General features: G+C 38.1%; 1 protein-coding gene across 1 annotated transcript in view; it reads left to right on the top strand.

The window, feature by feature from the left end:
• TBC1D32 (TBC1 domain family member 32) overlaps nucleotides 1-26,876 on the top strand; it is a 99,452-nt gene that overhangs the window by 19,803 nt on the left and 52,773 nt on the right. The window contains exons 11-21 of the mRNA XM_034418705.3: nucleotides 2,759-2,818; nucleotides 3,286-3,385; nucleotides 4,409-4,546; nucleotides 7,740-7,829; nucleotides 8,661-8,803; nucleotides 10,157-10,287; nucleotides 11,030-11,231; nucleotides 12,486-12,568; nucleotides 20,268-20,406; nucleotides 20,697-20,784; nucleotides 23,529-23,647. Coding sequence (XP_034274596.2) covers nucleotides 2,759-2,818; nucleotides 3,286-3,385; nucleotides 4,409-4,546; nucleotides 7,740-7,829; nucleotides 8,661-8,803; nucleotides 10,157-10,287; nucleotides 11,030-11,231; nucleotides 12,486-12,568; nucleotides 20,268-20,406; nucleotides 20,697-20,784; nucleotides 23,529-23,647 — 1,293 coding nt within the window. The remainder of the gene's footprint in view (nucleotides 1-2,758; nucleotides 2,819-3,285; nucleotides 3,386-4,408; nucleotides 4,547-7,739; nucleotides 7,830-8,660; nucleotides 8,804-10,156; nucleotides 10,288-11,029; nucleotides 11,232-12,485; nucleotides 12,569-20,267; nucleotides 20,407-20,696; nucleotides 20,785-23,528; nucleotides 23,648-26,876) is intronic.

The raw sequence follows: 26,876 nt of genomic DNA, 5'->3' as shown, positions 1-26,876 counted from the left end.
GTGCATATATGCATGCATGCATGAATGATCTGGAATTGGGCATGACTAGTGGAATAGCCAAGTTTGCAGATGACACTAAATTGTTCAGAGTGGTTAAAATAAGGGATTACAGAGTTCCAAAGAGATCTCTACTCATCAGGGAAATGGATGCCAAAATGGCAGATGTCATTCAATGGGAACAAATGTAAACTAATGGGATCAGAACTAGTGGTGAATGATGATGAAAAAGAACTTGAAATAATGGTAAAAGGTTCAGTGAACGTGTTGACACAGTATGCATCCAAAAAGCCCAACAGAGACAATAAGAAATGGTATTGAAAATAAAGGTGTCAATATCACAACACCCTTATATAAATGAATGGTACAACTGCATCTGAAATATTGTGTGTTGCCAAACCTTTGGAAAGATATAGTGGAGTTACAGAAGTTTCAGAGGAGGGCCACTAAGATGATTGTGGGGCTAGAGCAGCTTCCATATGAGAAATCATGTGAGGCTTCTTAGTCTAGAAAGTCGGCAAATGAGAGGGGGCATGATTGAGGTGTATCAAATTATGCATGATGTGTAAAAAGCAGACAATGAGAAGTTATTTTCCCTTTCACAAAATATTAGAACTCAATGAAATTGAATCCTAGAAGAATAAAGATAGACAGAAGGTACTTTTTGCACAAGGTGTAATTTAACTTTGAAATTCCCTATTATGTGAGCTACCAGTTTGGCTGGTCCCAAAAAGGAAGGTTGGACCAATTCATGTAAGTCATGGGAATCAGATGATTAACCTTAATGCAGCATGACTGCCTCTGAAGAGCATCTGCTAAACATTAGTGGGATTCATTGTGTGCTTGGTTGGCCACTGTGAGAATAGACTGCTGAGTTAGATGGGCTAGGTCTCTGATCCAGCGGGACACTGTTTATTATATTCTAATAGTCTTTCTCACTGTTGAAATAGTAATCTACAAGCATTTAAAGAGTTTTCTCCTCGTTCCTAGAAGTGAATTATTTTTATTTTCAAATACTCAGAAAACATCATAGAGGAGCCCATAATTGACAAGAAATAGCAATCACATCTTGAGAGGCTGGAAGGATCAGTGGGTTTGTTCACTTGTAGAATTGTCTTCACTGGCCTTAAATGGTAGACCAAACAAATCAAATATTTTTTCTGGGCCTTATTATAGTAAACCTTTATGATTAAAAAAAAAAAGTAGCATTAAATCAACTGACAGTAATTATACCTGCAACATTCACAGTTTCATTATTTTGGATTTGAATCGTAAGTATGCATTGGAATTTGCGTTTAACTTTATACCATGGAGAGGTTGGGCCAGCTTTTGTTCACTTAAAGATTCAATGAAATATGCACTTTGTCCAGACAATTGTATTTCGTACAATTATATGAAGATATTTATTAATCTCAACACTTCTGAATGCCCTCAGGGAGAGTAGCATCCAGATCTCCCAAGGATAAACTGCACCATAAGGAAGGAGCACAAATTGGAAAATTTCGTGCTCTTGGATCCTTCTCCCCTCATCTCACTTTCACTAGCCCCATTCAAGACAAAAACAGGTAGTCCTCGAGTTACAATCACAATTAAGCCCAAAATGTATGCTGCTAAGTGAAACATTTGTTAAGTGACTTTTGCCCCATTTTACCACCTTTCTCGCCACGGTGGTTAAGTGAATCAGTGCATCTGTTAAATTAGGAACACGGTTGTTAAGTAAATCTGATTTCCCCCAATGACTTTGCTTGTTGGATGGTTGTAGAAGCTGATCACATGACCCCAAGGCACTGCAACCATCATAAATATGAGTCAGTTGCTGAGCATCTGAATTTTGATCAGGTGTCCATGGGAATGCTGCAACGGTCGTAAATGTGAAAAACGGTCATAAGTCACTTTTTTCAGTGCTGTTGTAACTTTGAACGGTCACTAAATGGACTACCTATATGCCAGAAAGCCCAGTTTTGTCTGAGAGGCAGTTCGGGTTAAATGGATATAACCAATGTTTTGGATTTAACTTCAGTATTTGGTTCCTGTATGGCCACACTAGGCCCAAAACTAATCCCTAATGATGTAGATCTTTTGGGTGTGCAGCAATGCAGTTTGCTACCTCATGTCTCCCTGAAAAGCTGAGTAGAAGCTGACATAGCTTCTCCATGACACAAAGTTAAAAGTAAATTTGCATATTCATTAATAATTTATGTGTTTGCAGATTCAAAATAAGAAAACAGTGTGCTAGCTCAGAAACCTGCTGACAAAGGTATAGTTGCATCCATAGGAGACTTTGGCTGAATGCAGCCAAATTGTTTTTATAGATTTGTAAATTCTGCATTGTTAACTGGAAATAGTATCCGTGACAAGAAGAAATAGGCATGAAAATTAAAATAGAATATTTTTTGTGGGAATTTTGCACAATTTTTTCAAGCAAATGTGAAATGATGATCATTATTATTTTTAAATGGAACATTTGGAGGAAACAAATCTTTTGTTATTTTGCCTTCAGACATAAACTATAATTACTATGGTAGTTTGTGCAATTGTGTAATATAAGTTCATTTGGCTTCTACTAAAGGTGAGAGTTTTCGTTAAAATGGCTTGATTCTTATCTTGTGGTGAATAGAATTTATGTTAGAATGTGCTACTTCCTCTTTATACAGTGTTGCAAAATTTGCAATGTTGTTGTAATAATTGAAGAAAAAAATTGAATAAAATTTTGTTCAGAAACAAATGCTAACTGTGTTATACCTCTGCTTTGTGATATTAGCATGCCTACTACAGCAGAACAGTAGTGTTAAGGCTACTTGAAAAGAAATACAAATCTTTGGTAAGTCTGCTACCCAAATTTTCAGATTCTGTAGCTTTCAAAAATTCTAAGTGTTTAGAATGTTACTTCATTTAATCAAAATGTCTTGGGGAATTATGTTTTGCGGGCATAACATAATGGATTTAATGAAACCCAGAGTTAAGGCACTTTTGTATCAATAAAAGAAATGAGGTGTATGTGATACCAATTTCAACTGAACTAAGAGATACAGATAATTCATCATTTCTACTTGCATACCAATGTGAGCCTTTAGACAGTTGCCACATTTTAGATATAGTTTATAGAGAGACACTTTATGTTTCATCTTATCACTTATATGCATCTTTTATATAGAAAATGTACCAGAGTGAAACAAACCCACAGTAACTTTGCTAATGATCTAAATGGAGGGAAACATTGTTTGGAGGGTCTGAAAAATTGTACGATACGTGGTGAGGTTTGATATGATTTGTTATTTTATGTTTTAGATCATTGCAACTGTTGAGCAGTGTGCCATCTATTTGGAAGCTTGTGAGTCAGCAGTGAATGGATCAAAAATGTTTAATATATTTTCCACGCCACATAATAGTATGCGCTATTTCTATTTGCTGTATGATATTTTTTTAAAGTCCTTTTATTATTTACACTGTTCTGATACAGTGAGTAGCCGTATATTGACAAGACTTTTAATAGCAAGTTTTATTTCTTTTTGTATCGTCATTTCTAAGCCATCCCAGTGGCTTGGTGCTGCTCATAATAACATACACAAAAGGCTCGGTGCTGCTCATAATAACATACACAAAAAATTGTAACATTAAACCAAAAATGTGGAAAACTGCAACAAAACTGAATGAGAATAAAGTAGTTAAGATATAGAAAATAACTAAGAGAGATGCTTACAATTCGATCAGCCTGTGTCAAAGACTCGCTGGAATAATTCTGATTCTAATCATTTATAGACTACTACTGATAGAGCTACTACAGAAAAACAGTGTGATGGCCTAGAGGTGAAGATGTTCGCCTCCCACTCGGAAGGTTGAGAGTTCAATCATTGTTTCTCTCCTACATCACAAAGATTAAAATACTTGCTATGAACTCAGGAAGGGCATCCGGCCAGTAAACGCACAACTGCTTCCAATCGCCCCAACTCTACCCTGAATTAAGGGATTGCAAGGTCTTAAAAAGGGAGATTTTTTTATAGGCTACTACAGATATAGAGGACCATGAGGGCTACTATAGAGTAGGCCTATTGTTTCCTTGCATGGTAGACAAAGGATGTAAATCTTAACCAACTCTCTATACCGGTAGTCCTTGACTTACAACCATTTGTTTAGTTACCATTTAAAGTTACACTCAAAAAAAGTGACTTAGTTACTATACTTAGTTACTGAGATATATTCAGTTTTAAAATTCCTAAATCCATTTTTCTGATTGTTTTTCTCTATTTTGTAAAGGTTTCCTCTTGAAATGTTGAAACTATCTGTTCCTAACAGATGTATTTTGTATAAAATTGATAAACATTAATGTTAATTATAGGGGTGCGGTACTCTGTATTCAAGGGGAGGGCAAAAGAAAGCACTTTTACTGATATAAATTGTCTTTTCTTTCAAGGTAATAAACAAAAGAATTTCTATACAGGAAAGGAATTGCAATATATTTATTTTGTTCATTCCCTGAGCCTCTTAGGCAGATTATTAATATACAAACAAGGCAGAAAACTCTTTCCTATTCAACTAAAAAACCGAAAAGGTAAGGACTTAATGAAAAAGATAACAATTTGTTCTATTTTATGACTGCTTTTCTCAAATGTTTTCCATTTGGGATATGTTAAACTCATCTTCTGTTAAAAAAAAAAGAATACAGTAGATAATACTGTGAAAGAGAATGGAAAAATTAGTATAAGTTTTATGGACACTCAGAAGACTGTGCCAATAGCAGAGATGGAATGGAAAAAATACAATTCAGCTAACAGTAAATCATAATGTTCATATGCATATAGCACAATGTCTTAGATTTGCCAACTTCCGGTGGGACCAAAAGGTTAGCCATCACTGCCCTATATCATTTCAGACAAATGGCTGTCCAGTCTCTTTTTGAAAGCCTCCAGTGTTGGGGCACCTCCTGAAGGCAAGCTATCCATTGGTGAATTGTTCTCACTGTTAGGAAATTACTTCTTAGTTCTTAGTTGCTTCTTTCAGTTAGCTTCCATCCATTGTTTCTTGTCTTGCCTTCAGGTGCTTTGGAAAATAGTTTGACCCTCTCATCTTTGTGGCAGCCCCTTAAATATTAGAATACTGCTATCATGTCTCCCCTAGTCCTTCTTTTTGCTAGGCAAGATATACTCAATTCCTATAACTGTTCTTCATATGTTTTAGCTTCTAGCCCCCTAACCATCTTTGTTGCTCTTCTCTGCACGAATGAAAATAATGGATGGCTACAAAGTCAAGGGCTTTGTTTTGAAATATGCTCCTTGGATCAAAGCAAGGGCAGAAATAATCAGGGAAAGGCCTATGGTATGGTAGATAGGTAACATCATCCTAGTACAGTGTTTCTCAACCTTGTAGCTTGAAGATGGGTGGACTTCTTTCCTAACTTTCCCTTTTTCCCTTTTAAAATGTAAATTTTAAATCTGTTCTTAATTATTGGGGTGTTTTAAATCTGTCTTGGGCCAAATTGTTTAATTCGGTTTTATTTTGCTTTTAAACTTTGTATTTATGTGTTTTATCTTGTGGCTGTTCACCACCCTGAGTCCTTCAGGAGTAGGGCGATATATAAATAAAATAAAACCTAAACCTAAACCTAAATTTCAACTCCCAGAATCCCCCAGCCAGCACTGTTGGCTGGGGGATTCTGGGAGTTGAAGTCCACCCATCTTCAAGCTACCAAGGTTGAGAAACACTGTCCTAGTAGATTCTTATTTTGTAAATGACAGCACTCACAACATGCTCCCAAAAGTTGCAATATGCCCATCAATTTATAAAGAATGGAAATTCTTGGTTGGCTATATAAATAATGCATTCCACAGGCTGTACTGTACAATGTAATCAATTCTACTTTTCAACTCAATTCAATTATTAAAGGATCCAGCCGAGAAGAGCCAGAAGTAATGAGTTACTGTTTAACATAAACCAAATCATAGACTATATTAACTAAAACTTCTCAAACATAGCTACCTAAACGCATTAGAGACTTTAACCTTTGAGAATCCCTGGGATTTCACAGCATGGCTGTTATTCTCCATCAGTCGCTTGATTAAACCCATTTAAATTAATGACTTCTTCTAGGGAAATAGGAATAGTTTCCAAAGAGAGATATATTCTTCTTCCCTGATTGGATTGAATGTTTTCTAAATGATTCTTACAATGCCACTTTCGCATAAGGCTGAGTCATCAAGAAAGTCATTTTCCTAGTTTGTATATAGCTACAATTAGTTTTTAAACGTTGCCCTGATTTGCATAATATTTAAGCCAAAATGTGACTAGTCCTAGTGTGTTAATTCTACCATGTTCACATGTGTATATCTTGCCTGACCTCTTCATAGTTTTTAGCTGGAGATTTTATGACCAAAAAGAAATCCAATGAAGATTAACTTTCTCACTCTATACCAGGGGTGTCAAACTCGCATCATCATGGCATTATCACATGACATATCACAACTTTTTCCCCCTTCACTAAACAGGGCATGGGCATGGCCAGCGTGTGACACACCTGGCCTGCGGGCAGCGAGTTTGACACCCCTGCTCTATACAAACATCTCTCTCTCTCTCTCTCTCTCTCTCTCTCTCTCTCTCTCTCTCTCTCTCTCTCTCTCTCTCTCTCTCTCTCAAAGTGCTGTCGGGTCGTTTGCCATGTCATTTATATGCCATTCACTTATACATTTATGATTCTAATGTCAGTTTTTTCATGGTCATTTGGTAGAAGTAACTTGCTACACTTCTTTTGAGAGCAGGCAACAGAATTTCATTTTTAATGTGGGCCACTGTGCTTACACTAAAAAAATCTCTTCTCTTCTCTTCTCTTCTCTTCTCTTCTCTTCTCTTCTCTTCTCTTCTCTTCTCTCCTCTCCTCTCCTCTCCTCTCCTCTCCTCTCCTCTCCTCTCCTCTCCTCTCCACTCCACTCCACTCCACTCCTCTTCTCTACTCTTCTTTTCTCTTCTCCCATCCCATCCCATCCCATCCCATCCAATCCCATCTTGTGGCCATTCACGTAGTATGCATGTATTTCTTTATGTTGTACAGGTAGTCTTCAGCTTATGGCCACATTTGGGACAAGAACTTCCAGCCCTAAGCAAGGTGGTTATTAAGTGAGTCATGCCCAATTTACAACCTTTTTTTTTTGCTGTGGTCATTAAACGAATCACCACAGTCATTAAATGAATGACAATGAAGCAAATCTGGCTCCCCCCATTGACTTTGCTAGGAAAGTTTCAAATGGGGATCACATGACCGACCCTAGGACTCTGCAGTCATTATAAATACATGCCAGTTCCCAAGCACCCAATTTTGATCGTGTGACTATGGAGACACTCAAATGGTCACTAAATTATTAACAATTATAAGTTGAGGATTGCCTGTATGCAATATTTCCCTGCACCTGTGTCAAAACATCAGGAAAAGATCCTAGAAAATAAAGATGGAATTTCTTTATATGGTCTCCATGCCCCGTGGCTGTTAAAACAGCAACAAACCTTCGTGATTAAATTATTTGGAGGAATAAATAAATCCAACAAACTATTTTGACCTTGCTAGAAGAGCACTATACTTGAAATTAGCTAATTATGGTGAATTTAATGGCTTCAGTTGATTAAGCCGAAAGAAATGGAAATGCTGCTTCATTTGTTTGTATTGAATCTGTACATAAATATTGTTTCACGCATTGTTACTAAAAGCATTTTACATTGCTTTCATTTTCAAGTATTTTTTCCCTTTCTGATTTCCCTAGATCTTATGACACTGACAGACCTCATCATAATGTTTACGCGTCTTATTTATTGTTCTCCAAATTGCCCCAAACCCATTACTGTGCATTCAGGTAATAATTCTCATTTATATGCAGTTATTTTATAAACAACTTGCTTTGAGGAAAGTGTGTCTGCTGAGGGTTAATCTATTCAGTGTCTCTAGACATATGAATATCCAATGTGCTAGGAAGCTGAGGTAGCCTTTATTATCTGGCTTTTGGAGTAGAACTGAGTGAGGGAAAAGTAATAACAGGAGCAGATTATTTGAAGGGCCACCTCACCTTGAGGGTGTCCTACTACATTAGATAGGATAGTCCCTTTCTTTAAACGTTTAACCCAATGCAGGGGTCCCCAACCCCTAGGCCACAGTCCACTGTTGGGCCTTGAGCCTTTCAGAACCGGACCGCATGCGTGCATCCCCGCTCATGCAAACAGCGGGCAAACACTTGTGTGCGCGTTTGCCCACCATGTACATGGAACCATCCCCTTCCTCCCCTCCACCAGTCTGCAAAGCTGAAAAGGTTGGGAAACTCTGATCCAATGGGACCTCAGAAGCATGTCTTCTTTGGTGGCCTTTCCAGCCCTTTGGAAGAGCTTGCCACATGGGATTTGAGGGATTTCTACCCTCTTAGCCTTCCAGAAGACTGTGTAGAAGATCTGGCTCTTCCACTAAGCATTGACTAGAATGGGGGTTGAGCTAGAAGGCTGTTTGGTCTGATGTCTCTATTGGGAAGGGTACTTTTATTTTTATCAGGTTTTGTAAACCATGTCGGATTATTATATGAGGCAGGTGGCTATGTAAGCGTTGTAAATAAAGAAGCACATTGTTGTATATTTTTTTGCCTTGCCACTATTTTGAAATAACTTGGTTTTTTTTTGTTTTTGTTTTTGAATTGTCGCAGGTAATTATTCTCCAGCTGGCCTCATTACTGATATACTCCGGGTCCTTTGTGATGGAAAGGAATGTGCAACTGAATGCCTATATACAAATACAGTGATAGAAGAACTTCTTCAACCACTACATTATTTACTGAGAGGAACAGAGGTATCTTTCATTTATATGCAATTTATGCATGTGCGCACCGGCTACCTGGGCTTCGGGTGTGCTGGAGCTCTGGAAACCCAAAACCAGCATGTGCACCGGCCACCTGATCTTCGGGTTTCCGGCACTCTGGCGCGCTCACGTTCTGGTTTGGGCACTTGGCGCTAAAAAGATTCGCCATCACTGATCTAGAGTCTAGTCAAAATGATGGCTCTGATATAGCTGAGATACTGAAGTGAAAGAGAATACATATTTTATTTGGGTTGGAAAACACAAGAAACCGGAATCTTTGTTCAGATATTTGTGGGAGCTTCACTTAGAAGTGTTCAATTCACATCTAATTGCTGTCTTCATCCAGAAAAGGATGAACAAGGTGGTTTCAAAGCCTTAGAGTATAATCTTGTGATTTCTATTTAAAAGTAAGATCTGTTGAATTCCATGGGCCTTTTTCGCGACGCAATATAGAATTGCAATGTGAAGTTGACTTTGTGCATCAGGTTACTTGCCTATAATTATGCATTAGTGCTAACAAACCATCTGGGTGGTATTTAAGGTGTTATTTTTTACTTCATAATTGCTGTAATTTTAAACGGGGATGGTGTTATTTTTGCTTGTAAGTGAGCACTTGTGGTGACTGAAGCCAAGCAAAATTCTAAATAGTTTGGCAAGCACAGTGAAACGAAACATAATGGATTGGAACTGAATCTGCTCTTCGGCTAAGAGAAGGACATATTCCCAGAAGTTATTTGCATCCAAGATCAATGTGGAATGGCATAGTTGTCAGTTGTTTTGGTTTAGTTTACTTTTACCATGCAATCTGCAATACCACTTTACTAAAAAATTCTGTAGCTTTCTGTTGAGGGGGGTAGTAGGGGATATAGAGAATTAGCCCAAATTATATTCTCTAATTCACCTTTCTCTGCCTATGTGTACATCCAGTTTTTAGAAACTTCTGTCTATGAACTGACTGACCACAGTCAGGATAGTTTAACATTTAGTTTAAATCTGTGAAGAGTGGAAGGGATTGGGCCATTTAAAAAAAATGGTTTCCAGAAATTATGAAATTAATCTAAACAGAAGGATTTCACTGAGGAAATGAAAAAGAAAGGATATCAAGAGAAACCTATAGCTTCATTGACAAAACTTGTTTATAGTTAGGGTAAAAAAAATGCCTTAAAAACAATTAATGTTATATTTGCTATTAGCTGTGCTTACAGATTATCTTCAGACATTTTAAAATATACGCACAGGTGAATTTGAATTGTCCAGAAACAACTATAGCTAATATTTTGATGCAAATTGCTATTAGCTGTGCTTACAGATTATCTTCAGACATTTTTAAATATACACACACAGGTGAATTTGAATTGTCCAGAAACAACTCTAACACATATAGCTGATATTTTGGCGCGAATTGCTGCTGCAGACGATGGTCTTTCCCTACTTCTTTATGGAGGAGAAAAGCCTCCTGCCACAGAAAGCACAAGGTATGACAACATCCTTAAAGACTGAAAGCAATTCTCTAGCTATCCCAATAATAAACTGTTTTTCTTTATAGCAAATACCATGGTTGAGATTATGCTATGATTTCTTTGTAGTTTACAAAATTTATGAACTGATAGACCAAGACACTTTGTTTAGGAATCATTTGCAAAGTATTTAGACAATTGTCAAGTTTCTTCATGGATTAATGTGTAGTTGTGGCACAACCATGAATGAGTTATATCAGGTGAAGGATGAACATGTAATTGCTAAAATGTATAAACATCCACTAAAATTTGAAACAGAAGGAAGAACAAGTGAAAGAATATATGGTAAAGTAGATTAAAAAATTTTGGTTGCAATATGCAGATGGGATAATATGATTATCATAATATGTTGACTATTTAGCTAAGTAATTTGGATGTATAGCTTTGGGGGATCGAGAAAAAGGATTTCCTTCATTTCGTTGAAGTATGTTTTTGGTTTTTTTGTTATGAAAAGATTCTAATATTCAGGAGTGGAAGACCTTTCTACAGTTGGAAATACACTTAGTAAACTAGTTTATTTCTGCAGATATCATAGTAATGATGTAATCTTATTTGACTGATTTGATGACGTTGGGATCTCTAGGAAGGGACAAGAAGGTTGCACTCCCCATCTTTTCTATAGACACCGAGTCAAATTCCTGCATCCATATTATGTCAGCTAATTGATCACTGCTTTTTAAACATTTTGTCTCGTCTCTAGCCTTAAAGGTGCACATGTTATTGCCCAGTTTACGAAGAAGCTTCTTGATGAAGATATTTCTGTTTTGTCTGGATCTGAGATGTTACCAGTCCTCAAAGGAGCTTTTATCTTTATATGCCGCCAAATGTATAGTTCCTGTGAAGGCTTAGAGGTGCTGCTGCCTTATCAGTTACATAAATCTATTGCTGACGCTTGGAAAAAGGTAGCCTTTATGCTTGTTCTTGTAGAGAAGTTCTACTATGGATGCATGTATTCCGAAATGCCACTCTTCATATAAACACATTGTAGTATAGACTTTGGAGTCAGTTTGGTGTAGTAGTTAAGGAATTGGTCTAGAAAACAGGAGATCCTGAGTTCTAATCCCACTTTAAGCACAAAGCCATCTGATGAACTTGGGCCAGTTACTCTCTTTCAGTCCTAGGAAGAAGGCAGAGGCAGACCACTTCCAAAATCTTGCCAAGAAAATTTGTCCAGGCATTACCAGGAATCAAGATTGACTCATAACTCCCCCCTATCTCCCCACCTCCATATAAACTTTATCAAGGAATAATGCTAAAATGTATATTACTTTTTGCCTGAGGCATGGTTGTCCTATAACATTTTTGTATAATAAACCTCAATTTATAGTATCTAGCTACATTGAAAAGAAGATACCCAATGTCCATGGAGATTTACATTGTTAGCCTAATGATATCATGTAACTGACATAAATCACCATGGAGACATATTTTCTAATTAAACAGACAGTTGTGAATAATAGACATCATCTCCTCCCAATTAAATTGAGTTTTAGAAGGCCGAATTTGCTACTGTGGTTATAAGGTGGCTTTGACAAGATTTTAAAAAGCTACAACGTTTTGTTCAATTGTACAAAATAATTTGTACCCATTTATTTTATGGTAGTTGTAAAAAGCAGACAAACCCAGAGCAATATTTTCTAAACACAATTACAGAATTTAGTTGAATAATTTTTAAAAAGGGTAAAGAAGTCCCTATCGATTTTACTTTGCTAGTCATTGCTGACTATAGGGGCAGTGCTCATCTCCGTTTTAAGGCCATTGAGCCAGTGCTGTCCAAAGACATTTCCGCACTTACGTGGCCAACATCATGGAACACTGTTACCTTCCCACCAAAGTGGTACCTATTTATCTACTCACATTTGAATGCTTTCGAACTGCTAAATTGGCAGGAGCTGTGGTATGGACAGGACCTCACCCCATTACATGGCACTCAGGTCTCGAACCTGGGCTGCCAGCATTCCAGCCCACAAGCCCAGTATCTTAACCGTTGAGCATCCATGGCAACCTTATTCAGTTGAATCAAGGGTACAAAAAATTCCATTTGAAAAATTCTTTCTGAGTATTTTAACTTACTAGGCTTCATTGCTCATTATCAGTACTTAAATTTGTTTTATTCTTATGATCCAAATTTCTGTGTTTTTTTTATCATTCAACAGACTAGTTTGCTTTCAGAGAGAATTCCAACACCTATAGCTGGGGTAGACACTGTTTCTTCAGTAAACCAAGAATCTCAGAGTTGGTAAGTGATTTTATTTCATATGTTGGTATGTAGTTAGGATAGCATTTAAAAATGGATATTGTTGCTGATAAAGAGTTTTTAGTGTAATTTATTGTTACTATGGCTGCAGATACAGAGTTATTGCATGTAATAGTACAAGGCTTAGTGTCACTTTCTTGCTTAGTTGTCTTCATATCTATATACTTCTGATTTCCTCATGTTCAGCTTTGGTTTATCTTTCATTTATCTTCTTTAGTTATTTTGCTGCTATAGCTTCTATTAGTTTGATTTTCAGCTCTTCTCTTATCTTTTCACTTACAACTTTTGTTTTTTCTCACTTCCTTTTTCTTCATCTCCCAGTTAGAATTTAGTCCCTTTCTTTTTTAATGTCCTCATCATTGCTCTTGGTTCTTCCTGCTCTTCCTTTTCACCTCACTCTGCCTGATTCTGATTCTGCTGTGCAAAATCTGAAGACTCAGCTATGCAGTGGATGCATTGAATTATTTAGGGAAGAACAAGGTCAAATTTGACTTGTCTTCTTTAGGAGTGATGCTGCATTGCTTACATAATGATCAGCACTTGCACTGTGATGATGATCATTTATTTACTTTTAGCTGTGGTTGCTTCAGTGTTTTCTGGAACTCATGAATTTTATATGTGAATTCATAGGACCCTAGAAATTGCTATAAGCTCTGCTAGTCATTGTTTGTTAACAGTGGTTCTCAAGGATTCTAAATTCTAACTGGAGATTTTCCTGTTCCAATTCAGGGGGAGATGATGATGATGATGATGATGGTTGTGGTTATATCCAGGGGTGAAATCTAAAATTTTTTGCTACCGGTTCTGTGGGCGTGGCTTAATTAGTGGGCGGGGCTTGGTGGTAAGGTGACTGGGTGGGCGTGGCCAAGTCAATGTCACTTCTTTGCCCTTTTTTAACCTACAAATCACAACACAACACAACTGGCTCACCCACAATGTAAAAGCAGCTGTGCTTAGACCCAAAATGGCCCCGCAACAAGCAGGAACCTCACACAGCCACAAAAAGCCCAAAAAAAACAACTTTCACACTTTATACACACACAACACAACACAACACAACTGGCTCACCCACAATGTAAAAGCAGCTGTGCTAGACCCAAAATGGCCCCTGCAACAAGCAGGAACGTCACACAGCCACAAAAAGCCCAAAAAACCAACTTTCACACTTTACACACACAAAATTCCACATACAGCTTTGTGAGATTTTGTGTGTTTGTATAGTTAGAGTGAAACACTACAGAAACACACTAAATCTCAGAAAGTTGAACAAATATTATTTTATTTTAATTTATTTTTATTTTTATATAAAAGCAGCTAAATTTAAAACTTCCTAAACTTTAAATGGCTAGGTCTAAAAAAAGAACAACTAAAAAAAACTCCAATTAACTATTTTTTTTAAAGCTCCCAAAGGGGGAAAAAACTTACCCAATAGAACAGGGGTCTCCAACCTTGGCAACTTTAAGACTTGTGGACTTCAACTCCCAGAATTCCTCAGCCAGCTTTGCTGGGAGTTGAAGTCCACAAGTCTTAAAGTTGCAGATAGAGCTGCTCACCGATGAGCTTGATTGCAGGCAGGGAGATTCAGTTGCTTGCTGATGCAATAGATTGCAGGTATTACAGCGTTGCAGCCAGCAACTAAGGTGAGCAAGCTGGAGGCTGGGGGGGCGGGGGCGGGGGGGAGAAAAAAAGAAACTTTTTTCTTTTACATGGCTCTGGCGATCCAAGCTGAGTTGCCTGATTAGCAACTCGTCAGAGCCATTTAAAAGGAAAAAAAGGCTCTGATGATCGTGCGGCTCAGATGGGCATGGGGGGCAGGGGCAGGGATTTTTGCTACCAGTTCTCCGAACTGCCCGCCGCCATCGCTACCTACTCGCCGAACCGGGAGCATTTCATCCCTGGTTATATTCCAACTTGATGCAGTAGTGGTCAGGAAAATGCCAGGGTTTGAGCCCTGTGCTTCTTTGTTTATCTCCATATTTCTACAAATCTATATAACTTTCTCACAATTACATTAGCAGCCACTGAAACCACTTACTATATACATCTATACCTATGCTTCATGATTCCATTCTGTATATGATATATTTCCAAGACAGTCCCAAAGGGGCTTTTTCAAGAGGCAACTGGACTTTCTTTGTTTTTCCTTGAAGACATTTCACTTCTCATTCAAGAAGCTGCTTCAGTTCTGACTGAATGGTGAGAAATGGAAGGATTTATATTCTTTGTAGTCATCTGGTCGTTAGACTCTTTTGAAAAATAATTGAGGACACTTGGAGGGTTATCTGTGCCTTCAGGGTCATCTGAATAGTACAAATAGATGTGGAGCATGTTTTGAACTGCTGAAAGGACTGTGTTTACAATGGGTGTTCTACACACACTCATTTGCACTATTCAGGTGACCCTGAGGATACAGATAAATCTCCAAGAAGCTTCTTGGATGAGAAGCGAAATGTCTTCAAGAAAAAAACAAAGGAAGTCCAATTGCCTCTTGAAAAAGAACCTTTGGGACAGCCATGACCTGGATGACTGAGAACAGTGGTGAAATCCAAATTTTTTTACTACCGGTTCTGTGGGCGTGGCTTGGTGGGCATGGTGTGGCTTGGTGGGCATGGTGTGGCTTGGTGGACGTGGCAGGGGAAGGATACTGCAAAATCTCCATTCCCACCCCATTCTAGGGGAAGGATACTGCAAAATCCCCATTCCCTCCCCACTCCTGGGGGAAGGATATTGCAAAATCTCCACTCCCACCCCATTCTGGGGCCAGCCAGAAGTGGTATTTGCCAGTTCTCTGAACTACTTAAAATTTCCGCTACCGGTTCTCCGAACTGCTCAAAATGTCCGCTACCGGTTCTCCAGAACATGTCAGAACCTGCTGGATTTCACCCATGACTGAGAATCTCCATAGACATTTGTCAAGGCAGTGATCTGTATTCTACACTTAGGTTAAAGATGGCTGATTCTTCCCATTGTAATTGTAACCACTGCTTTTAAAAAAATTTATATTGTCAGCTTTATAAGTATGTGTAAAATGTGAGAATCATATTATTGCCAAATTATAGGAGAGCACTTATATTATTTTTTTAGTATCTTATACAAAGTATTGGTGCGAACAAAAAAATCATTATAGAAAGATACATTTTTTAAAAAAAGAAAGGAAAACACGTTTAGTTTTTAAATCCTACAAAAAAGCACTTTTAATGCCTTGTTTAAAACAGGTTTGTTGCCCATACAGTGCCTTCAGTGCTTTCCGTATAAAAACATTTGCAGGGTGAACTTTGTCTATTGAAGGTCGAACCAATCCTCTTGTCTGGGTTTCCTGGGAAATCTATTTGCAGATCAATGTTTTTCTTTAGATCATAATAACTCATGTCTTTTCTGTATAGTTTGCAATAACAAAAAGAAAGAAAAACCCATGAATCTTACCTGGCCATGTTTACATTTAATCATAAGTCATCGTTATGAGGAATGAGCTGTATGCTTGTAATGGTTCTTCCTTATAAGAAGCAAACAAGTCAGGTTTCTTCATCCATTGTTTGCTTAGCATTACATGCGAATCAGGGACTGATTTATTATTCTCTCAATAATTCAGAATCATAAAACATTATTTTGTTCTGGCATACGCTTTTGCTCTGTTAGGAGCAAAACAGACTAGACTTCCCTGTTAATACACATAATGAAAACAAATCACAAATGAAGCCATTGGAGCTTCATTTTGGGGGGGGGGCACTGGCAGGAGGAACCCAGCAGCAGCACAGAAACAGGTAGAGGGAAAGATGGTGAAAATGCAATTCATGCTGAAAGTACATCTAGATTCTGGCTTATCAATGCATACAAATGCCAGCAATATGTTATAAGTAGTTTGTGGAGATACAGCATGTATCTGTGGTGGGGAGGATTATAATGGGCAGTACTATACCATAAGAAGGGGCGCGGGTGGCTCAGTGGCTAAGACGCTGAATTTGTCAATCGAACGGTCGGCAGTTCAGCGGTTCAAATCCCTAGTGCCGCGTAACGGGGTGAGCTCCTGTTACTTGTCCCAGCTTCTGCCAACTTAGCAGTTGAAAGCATGTAAAAAATGCAAGTAGAAAAATAGAGACCACCTTTGGGGGGAAGGTAACAGCGCTCCATGCGCCTTCGCCGTTGAATCATGCTGGCCACATGACCACGGAGATGTCTTTGGACAGCGCTGGCTCTTCGGCTTTGAAACGGAGATGAGCATCGCCCCCTAGAGTCGGGAACGACTAGCACGTATGTGCGAAGGGAACCTTTACCTTTACCTTATACCATAAGAACGTTACATGAACAAGCAGAGCCAGAATTTTCTAGGGTTTCATTTGTTTGTTTTCTACTTTAAGTGTCTTAAGCTCATCCAATGGATCATGTCCCGTCTTTTTGTTTTGTTTTGATGATAATTGTCAGAAAATTAATGATTGGTAAATTTATTTTATTTTATTTCGTATATTAAATTTATATGCCACGCATCTCACTACTGTGTGACTCTGGGCAACTTGCCACACCACAAAAACAAGAAAAATACAAACATTAAAACGTTAAAAAGATTAAAATTTGTGGGGAATTGGGTAAAATAGGAACCAGTATACAGATGAGATTGTGGATGGGATGTTTTTCTTAACCCAACAGCTAACTCCAGCATGGAATGCCCCCATGGGAGCCCCAAGTGAGTCAAGCAGAGCCAGGCCCTTTTGATAGGCCAAGAAGGTGGGGTGGATCTCACCTCAAGTGACACAATGTTCCAGAAGGTTGCAGCCATGGTAGGAAAGGCTCTTGTCCTGGACTCCGTCATCTGAAATTCCTGGAATGACAGGGTCTGCAGCATGCCTTCTATGGTGGAGTGAGTGGGGCAGGCCAATCCTGTTGGGATGAGATACTTTTTCACGTAGCCTGGTGCCATGCCACAAAGGGCTTTAAAGGTTCTAACCTTGAATTGAATCCAGAAGCAAACAGGCAACCAGTGCAGCTCATGTAATGGTGGTGCTACATGGGCCATCCTCAAGAAACCCTAAACTGTCTGTTCAGCTTTATTCTTTGCCTGCTCTAAATTCCAAATACTCTTCAAGAGTAGTCCCATGTAAAGCATAGAGTATTACGCTGAATTATTGAGATTCAGTCATGGAAAGGCCGAAAAAGCATTGGGACTACGTGCAAAGTACAGGTTTTCAATTTCTAGTTTAATTTCTAGTTTATTTTATAGTGCTTCATTACCTTGAGGATGAAATTTCTATGCAGATTTCAGTCTAACTAGCTAGCCTTGTGATCTTGTAGCCCTGACTGAAAGCTGATTAACTGTGAATGTTATACTCCAGTTTATAATAGTAGTAAATAATAATATAATTTAAGAGGCTACCCCAAGAAATTGAACACACGTTGCGCAAGAAAACATTGGTAAACCATTTTCATATAGTTGCCTAGAAAGCTGTCTAGAATGAGTCGCTGTTCTGACCTAGACCTCCTGAGTCAGTAAAACACACGAGTAGACCTGTTTTATTTTAACAGCTGTGAATTCTGTTCATTCACAGATGAATCCCAAATAGTTGTAAAGAGTCCTTCGGGATAAGGCTGATAATCACCCACCTTTATGTCCCTTGACATGCTGCCAAAGATGGGAAAGCCACATGGAGTCCATAATCAAACAGACTTTAAACTGCACAGAATTAACAATGTTGCTTCCTGCAAAGGCTCACGTGCCTTTGCTCCACTTTTAAGTCTTATGGGAGGGGCCAATCATCTCCAAGCCCTACTCCTGAGTCGTCCCTTTTGTTTTAACTGTTCTTGCCTTCTGGCAGCTCTGCGCATGCGCGCACTGGGAACAGGCTTCCCCTCTTCCTCTGCCTCTCTTAGGTCCAACTTTGGAGGCTCCGGAGGCAGCACATACCTCCCAGATGGCCCTTTCACTGCTTCTGACGCAGAGCCCTCCTCTGAGCCTTCCCCAGACTCCAGGACTGGCCCATGTTCCTCTCCAGTCTCCTCATTGTCCGACTCAGCTGCCAGCTCTGCAAGCTGCTGGTAGACCACAACAGTAACATAATCAGCAGTGGTCCAACTCAACTCTACAGAATGTGTATGATTATTGCAAAATATGGCTCTGGATTTACAGACCTTAGTTTGTTTTAGATCTGTACTGGCTCAATAATGTAATTCTCTGCAAACATAGAAGTAAATTCCATAGATTACTTAGACTGTTAATGTGATAAATTAAAATCTAGAGATTGGTTCAGGTAGTCCTTGATTTACAACAGTTCATTTAGTGACCGTTCACACTTTTTCATACTTACAACCGCGGCAGCATCCCCATGATCACGTGACCAAAATTCAGATCCTTGGCAACTGGTTCCTATTTATGACAGTTGCAATATCCTGTGGTCATGTGATCACTCTTTTTGACCTTCTGACAAAAAAAGTCAGTGGAGAAGCCAGATTCCCTTAACAACTTTGTTACTACTTTAACAACTGTGGTGATTCACTTAACAACTGTGGCAAGAAAGATTGTAAAATGGGGCAAAACTCACTTAACAAATGTCTTGCTTAACAACAGAAATGGTGGGCTGAATTGTGGTCCTAGGTTGAGGATTATCTGTACTATGAATGCCACCAGTATTTCTTCATCATTGTTATTCTGAAGCAATGGACTTAGCTATGGGCTCATACCAGTCTCACCTAAATTATACCAATCTGAAAATTGACTCAGGTGGTTCGTTTGTCACCCTGGATTATACTTATCATCATGCTTTGTACCCATTCTACATTCTGGAACCTTCTTTTCTTCAATCAAATCATCATCATCCTTGTCCTCATTCTCATAAAAACAAGAGCTTCTGCTCTTGAATATAGGAATGACACTGTTTTTTAAAAAACCCTGCTTTCTTTTTGCTGTTCAAAGAACAGGGTACAATTCTGATGCCCCAAACATTATTTTTTCAATTAATCCCTGGTAATATCAATATCTTTGAGAAACGTCCTGCCTCTCGTGATTGAATTTGCAGATTGCTACTTGCCAGGGACAAGGAAGTAGGTTTTCTCTGTGGAATAATATAATACCAAGCAGATGAACTGTAGTAGTCATGAATTGTAGTAGTCATGAGTTCTAGGAGTCTTTTTTCAAAATCATTATTAAATAGGCCTTCTCAGTAATGTTTACTTTTACTGGATTGGAGTTTTTTTTATTTTAATTCTAGGATTTAGGATTTTGTAAATCACTTCCAGATTCCTTTCAGTGAAGAGAGGTATAAAGTTGTTTTCATAACCGTAAATAAAAAGTCTGACTTGAAGACATGGGGAGTTTTGTCACCCGGGCATTGGAGAAAAATGTGCTTAGCAGAGTTAATAGCCAAGCCTATTAGAGAACGTTGGACCTTCAGGGGAGACAGCTGCAGTGTAGGTAGAGCAGACATGGATATGCAGATGATTTTGCACATGAATTAATTGCAGCCAGATGGTGGATTGGGCAACAGAGGCAATATGGAAGGGAAACATTTTCATAACAAACATTATGTGTTAATAGAATAGCATATGTCTTTCATATTACAAAGACATCCTTTGTATAAGAAAAACAAAACAGCTTTAAGTGCTATTACAATTTTTATGGGAGAAGGAAGTGTTTGGTTTATTTTGCTGTTTGTTGTACTCACAGAACTGTATTTGATTTTTTTTTTCTCTCTCTCAGTATTGTATTAGAAGAAACGTTGTTGGATGACTTGCTAAATTTTGCTACCACACCGAAAGGTCTCCTCCTTTTACAGAACACAGGAACAGTCACTGAATGTGTCACCTTCATGTTCAATAGGTTCATGAAGAACCTCCAGGTTGGCATTATCATTCTTAAATATATATATATATTTGGAACAAAAATTCATAAAAACAATTATTTCGCTTACTCAAATAACTTGATTGCTTGTACTGTAACCTTCTCCTGTCAGCTATTTGTTGGTCTCAGAATGCTAATTAGAATCTAATGATGCATTTGATTATCAAATCCAGACAAACAAGAGATGTATATACAAAAATACACTACTAATTATTGTGTCCATTAAGTTATGCTCATTCTGTGAAAATGTTATGTTTGGGGGCTAACATATTCTCTTGTTTGCACCAGGTGAGTGGATGTGAAAAGTTTGGCTATGGAGTAATTGTTTCACAAGTAGCTGCAACTGCCCCTGGGGCTGCAGCTCTACAAAATTCGGGTAATTTTGTTTTGCTTGATATCATTTTATTGTACATCATTGTAATTAAAGCTCAATAATGTAACTCTGATTTCTGTCTACATCAGAACATCTCTCCCACATTGATAATTATATTCTATGTTTATTTATTTGATTATCCTTTGATTTTGTGCTAGTCCTGAGGGTAATTTCTGGTTTTGTGTAGAGGAGGAGGAAAAGTACCATGAAGGAAGGGAAAGAGGGAATTCAGCAGCCCAAGAGACCAAGGAACGTGAATCATGTTCTGTGTATTTGCAATTATAGGCAGCATTGCATTGAAATAGACAAAATATTCCCATAGATAATTCATAGATGTGTGGGTATTATCCAGTTGGTTATATGTAATCAGAGATGTGCAAAAAAAAAAAAAAAAAGGCAGGGTTCCTTGTATGGAACTTTTCAGTATTCTCTGAAATAGAGGCTTTAGCACATAACTGTAGTTAATGTCATGTAAATTATTCTGTACACGGAGAAGAAGAAAATGTGCTTGATTACTCCATTGGTGTAATGGAATCTTCACTGTCTTTGCCGAGCTTTTCTTGCGAGTTTATGATGTGGTAGAGAAAATAAACCTAATAAAATAAAATGGAGATTGCATCTCCCCCAAGTCTTTTGGATATGACCATGGTCAAACCCAGTTCATCTCTTTCCCAATTCCCACCAGGCCCAAACTCTTCCTGTCCCAGATAGAACCTCTCTGCTATCCCACCTAAATCAAATAGAAGCTTCCTCACCAGTTGGAACCTAATGTTTCCATCCTCTATCAGCTGATACCTCTACATTCCATCTCCTTTAACAATGAACTTCTGTTGCCCTCCTGAAAGGCCCATTTTGCCTAACAATAGGAATAACTCCAGGTACACTGACAAATACCTGCTCAGTTTCCCCAGATTGTCCAGCCAATAAGATTTCTAGGATTACCCTCTTTATAGAAGCCCTCAATTTCTACAAAATGTTTGTTTTTCCATTGTCCACGATCCTTCTTTTTTATAAAGCAAACACACAACAATTTCTGCAATAAGCATGATTCTTCTCCTCAGTGTTGTACTCTTTCTTCATACTGAATTCATGACAGTCCTACAGATGCTTCAGCTGTTCTCAAACAGGACAGGCCTTCCATGCTTCCAGCAACCTATCAAATATCTTTTGTGAACAGCTTACAGCAAATAAATGCTGGAAAGGAGCAAGCCACCAGTTAAAAGAGGACCTTTGTTTTCTGTATATGTCTGGATGCAGCAGCAGCATGCAGACAGTGTCAGTCAGGGATGGTTTTAATCAATTCTTATCAAGTATTCTGCATGCTTCCTTGTCCTCTCCCAGAAAGTATGGGATAATAATATTTATCTTTTTAACTTAGCTGTCTTGGAAAGATCTATAATTAAATAAACGGTATTTAAATTCCATTAACTGATGGAAATCAAGTACACAACTTTTTTCCCCCCATGCATGTCGGGACACTGAGTTACTCAGAACCTATAACATTTATTTTGTTAAACCAAGTGAAGGTTTAAAAATAGTTGCGAGATTTTGGCTCTCCCAGAATTCATCTTCAAGGGTAATGATTGAAGAGGAACATTTGAGGAAAAGAGCCTCTGATTGTTTTGCATCATGTCTTATTGTAGTTTTAAAAGCAGTGAAGGAGAGTGCCTAGACATATAAACGGGTCACATCAGATTTATAAGTGGCATTTGATTGCACTAAAGACTATCTCAACTTTTGCTGGAGAAAAAGATGGAAGCTAATAATAACTGGACACCTGGTTTGGAAATATAAAGTCCATTTGAAATCCAGCTGTTACAGTTAATAGCAATAGCACTTATGACTTATATACCACTTCACAGTGCTTTACAGCCCTCTCTAAGTGGTTTACAGAGTCAGCATATTGCCCCCAACAATTTGGGTCATCATTTTACCCACCTTGGAAGGATGGAAGGCGGAGTCAACCATAAGCCTGGTGAGATTTGAACTGCCAAATTGCAGGCGGTCAGCAGTCAGCAGAAGTAGCTTGCAGTACTGCACTCTAACCACTGCACCACCGGGGCTCATAAAATAGGTGCGTTGATCTCCTGATAGATGGAAGAGAACAAAGAACCAACTATTAATAAGATTCGGGATCTTCTAGAACAGATGGAAATGTATGTAAAGTTATCATCTAGAATATGGAAGGGTGGTTGGGTGGATAGGTAGGAAGGTAGATAGATAGATAGATAGATAGATAGATAGATAGATAGATAGATAGATAGATAGAACCTCGGAAGTATGGAAGACTGAGTCAGCCTTCAGCCGGTCAGAATTGAACTCCTGGCAATGAGCACTGAGTTAGCCTGCAATACTGCATTCTAACCACTGCACCACCATGGCTCAACATTAGGAACTTAGTACCAAATTATGCATATTATATAAAGAAATATGATGGTATTTTTTAAGGAGTATAGTAGGACAGGCAGATTAACATTAATAAGGGAAAGCATTCCAAGTGATGAAGCATATATTCCTGACAATATCTGTTTTTAAGATTTTTGCTAAGTTCCATGGCCACATTTCAAGATTCTGCGAGCATTCCTTCTGTTGCTCTTCTTCCTGTATCTTCTAAATACACCCTCAAAGGTCATGCATGCCCCCCACAATAAATGATCAAGAGTGAAGAGGAACGCTTTCCCCCCTTTAGCATATGTAATACTTTAGTAGATAAGTGTCATTATGAAAAAAAAAACATTATTTCCTAGGATTTATAAAGGCCCTTATTACTGAGTTGTGGGGTGTTCTGGAGTGTGGAAGAGATGATGTCCGAATGACTCACCCCAGATCAACACCAGTAGATCCAATTGACCGAAGCTGTCAAAAGGTGAATTGATTTTTTTTCTCTTCACAAAGACTTCTGTGAATGTTCAATCTGAATATATTATATATCATGTTTTCTTCAGGAAAGCCTTGGATAGTTTGACATTTCTAATTTTCTTAATTTGATACTAGGACATCAAAAGTTACTAGTCCATGTATGAGCCTCATCTTAGTAGGGTATTTTCCATAAAACTGAAAAGCATATATGCTAACTTCTTTTTAACTGTTGGGGTTTTAATCTTTGTCCGTTGTCCAGAGTCACTGCTGAGAGATGGGTGATCATATAAATTATGTAAATGAACAATTAAATAAACCAAATAACTCAAATAAAAATACTCAATTCATATTTTCAAAGTACAACATATTAAGGTGTAGAAACAAAATTATTTCAAGAAGAGTTATATGTAATCACTTCAGGATATTTTTAGCTTCAGTATGTATCAATCAATCCTGTTTTATTATCTCAGCCAGAGGCCATAATACCAAATGCATTTACTAACAACTACAAATAAAAACAATTATCCAGATAAAAACGATTCCCATATAAAATCATGATTGTTTTTTTTGTTTTTACAAATATTCATCACTCAGCAAATAATATGTTCTTTGTTAGAATGTAAACGAGTATATTTTGCAAAGTAATATTAAATGACTACTCCCGCGGTAAAATGAAATTGCTGTTGCTTTGTGAAGCATCAAGTTCTTTCCTGCATTCTATTACAAGCCTCACTTTTTATTCTTATGCAATACAGCAATAATTTCCTTCACTGATTTTTATTTGGCCAGCTTCTATGTTGAGTGTAAGAATATGTGTGTTTTGTTTTTAAATGGGTTCTGCAAGCTGAATAAAAAAAGTTTGGTCAGTTTATTATGTCCTTAGACTGTTCTGTAAGAATTCTAGAACAGTCCATGAGGGAGGGAGGGAGGGAGGGAGGGAGGGAGGGAAGGAAGGAAGGAAGGAAGGAAGGAAGGAAGGAAGGAAGGAAGGACAATACCATGGTCTCTTGGTGGCATCTGCCACCTATGGAGCAAATAAGTCTTATATCAGTGGTTCTCAACCTTCCTAATGCCGCGACCCTTTAATACAGTTCCTCATGTTGTGGTGACCCCCAACCAGGGGTGGGTTCTAAATTTTTTTACTACCGGTTTCTGTGGGCGTGGCTTATTTTGTGGGCGTGGCTTACAGGTCATGTGACTGGGTAGGCGTGGCTAGCTGGTCATGTGACCGGGTGGCCATGGCTATGTGTACAGGGACTACTCAGAGGGCTGAAAAAAGTCATTTCTGACAGGTCCTCGCACTTTTGACTGGTCCTCACACTTATGACCATCCTCACATTTATGCCTGTGCAGCATTCTTAACAACCATGTCACTCATTTCACAACTGCTTCTCTTCAACATGGTATAAGATAGGGCAAAAAATGTAAAATGTGAGGACAGTCGTAAATTCAAGGACTGGTCAAAAGTGCGAGGACCAGTCAAAAATAACTTTTTCAGCCCTCTGAGTAGTCCCTGTGCACAAAAGGACTACCCAGAGGGCTGAAAAATGTGATTTCTGACAGGTCCTCGCACTTTTGACCGGTCTTCGCAGTTATGACTGGTCATCATTTATGCCCATTGTACAATTCTTAACAACCGTGTCACTCATTTCACAACTGCTTCTCTTCACCATGGTGACAAGATAGGGCAAAAACGTAAATTGTGAGGACAGTCGTAAGTTCGAGGACTGGTCAAAAGTGTGAGGACCAGTCAAAAATAACTTTTTCAGCCCTCTGAGTAGTCCATATGCATAAAAGGATACAGCAATAGAGAGGGATGAAGGAAGGGAAGGGAAATTAGAGTAGGAATGAGGGTAAGAGAGGGAGGAAGAGAGGAGGAGAAGGAGAAAGAAAGAGGAAGTAGGGAGAAGAAGAAGAGGGGGGGAAGACAAAGTAAGTAAGAAAGAAAAGACAGAGGTGGTAGGTTTGAGGAGAAAGATTGCTGTACAATAAAAAAGATGAAAGGGAAGAAAGCCAACCCCAAACAAATATACAGATATTAAGATAAAGAATGAATTGTTAAACTTTAAAGAATAAAAGAGAACAAATAGCAATAAATAGCAATAATTAGAAACACACATACAAACATACAACATATTTTCTTTGAACAGAGTATTTGGCCGGTTCACAAATTTAAACAGTTGTAGGAGGTTAGCACCCACCCCTTTCCTAGAAGAATGAAATATTTTGGGAAATATTAAAAAGGCAGAATATTATATTTCCCTGGATGAGAAATGGAGAAGCATATTTTACAGACAAATCAGCTCCCACCTTCCTGCCCCCCACCCTTTGTTAATGGGCCTGAGGCAGAAAGTCAATCCTTTGTCAAAGGACATTTGCAACACAATAGCAACAGAAACTAACACAATGGGCCCCATCAAGCCATGTGATCCTGTCCACCATTAAACCATCTTTCCAAGCAGTCTCCATGTTTCCAGTGTCTTTTTCCCCACTTGGAGCAGAACCCAGAAGGATATTTCTTCCAACACAGTATTTAGTCATTTCAATTAAATTTACAATTTCTATATTTCCTTTTTACCATATTTATTCCTCATCTATTTTTTAAAAAAAACCAATATTACCCTTCATCCTCATCTCTAATCTTAATCAAATTCAATTTTTCCCTTCTATTCTATACCATACCCCTTCGCATTGTCATCTATTTTTATATCCATCCTCACATTGGTTAATTATGTAATACAGTTGTTTAATACAAATTCAACATTTTAATATAAACCAATTAGTTATATAACTATCTTTTTTGTATATTTATCAATATGAACATGAATATTCCAATTATTTCCATGCAATCCAATTTCTTACAAATCAATTAATTATATTTACCAATAATAATAAACCAAATAATTTCCCCCATATATTCCTCCAAACCACAATTTAACCATTTCTGCTTTCAACACAATATACAATTAATAGTATCTCAATTATTACAATTCCCTAGTTAAATAGAGCTTTTTTTCTTTTGTGTTTTAAAATCTTGAACCTCGTCTTGCCCTAAATTTCCCATTGTTTGCAGCTTTGTACCTACCTTTTTTGGTGAGGAAAAAGAAAAAGAAATCTCTCTGCCTCATTTTGTCACGTTGTAGCCAAGACCCTGCTTACTTTCAATTTTGCTTTTCAGCAGAGCTAGGGGGAAAAAAAATTGCTCCAGGAATTTACCTCTTTGCAGCTAGCTCTTT

The sequence above is a fragment of the Pantherophis guttatus genome, chromosome 1, assembly GCF_059756535.1.
Source record: "Pantherophis guttatus breed Tessera chromosome 1, ASM5975653v1, whole genome shotgun sequence".
In the NCBI taxonomy this organism is placed as follows: Eukaryota; Metazoa; Chordata; class Lepidosauria; order Squamata; family Colubridae; genus Pantherophis; species Pantherophis guttatus.
Note: the sequence above shows the minus strand (reverse complement) of the source record. Positions and strands in the feature narration are given on the sequence as shown.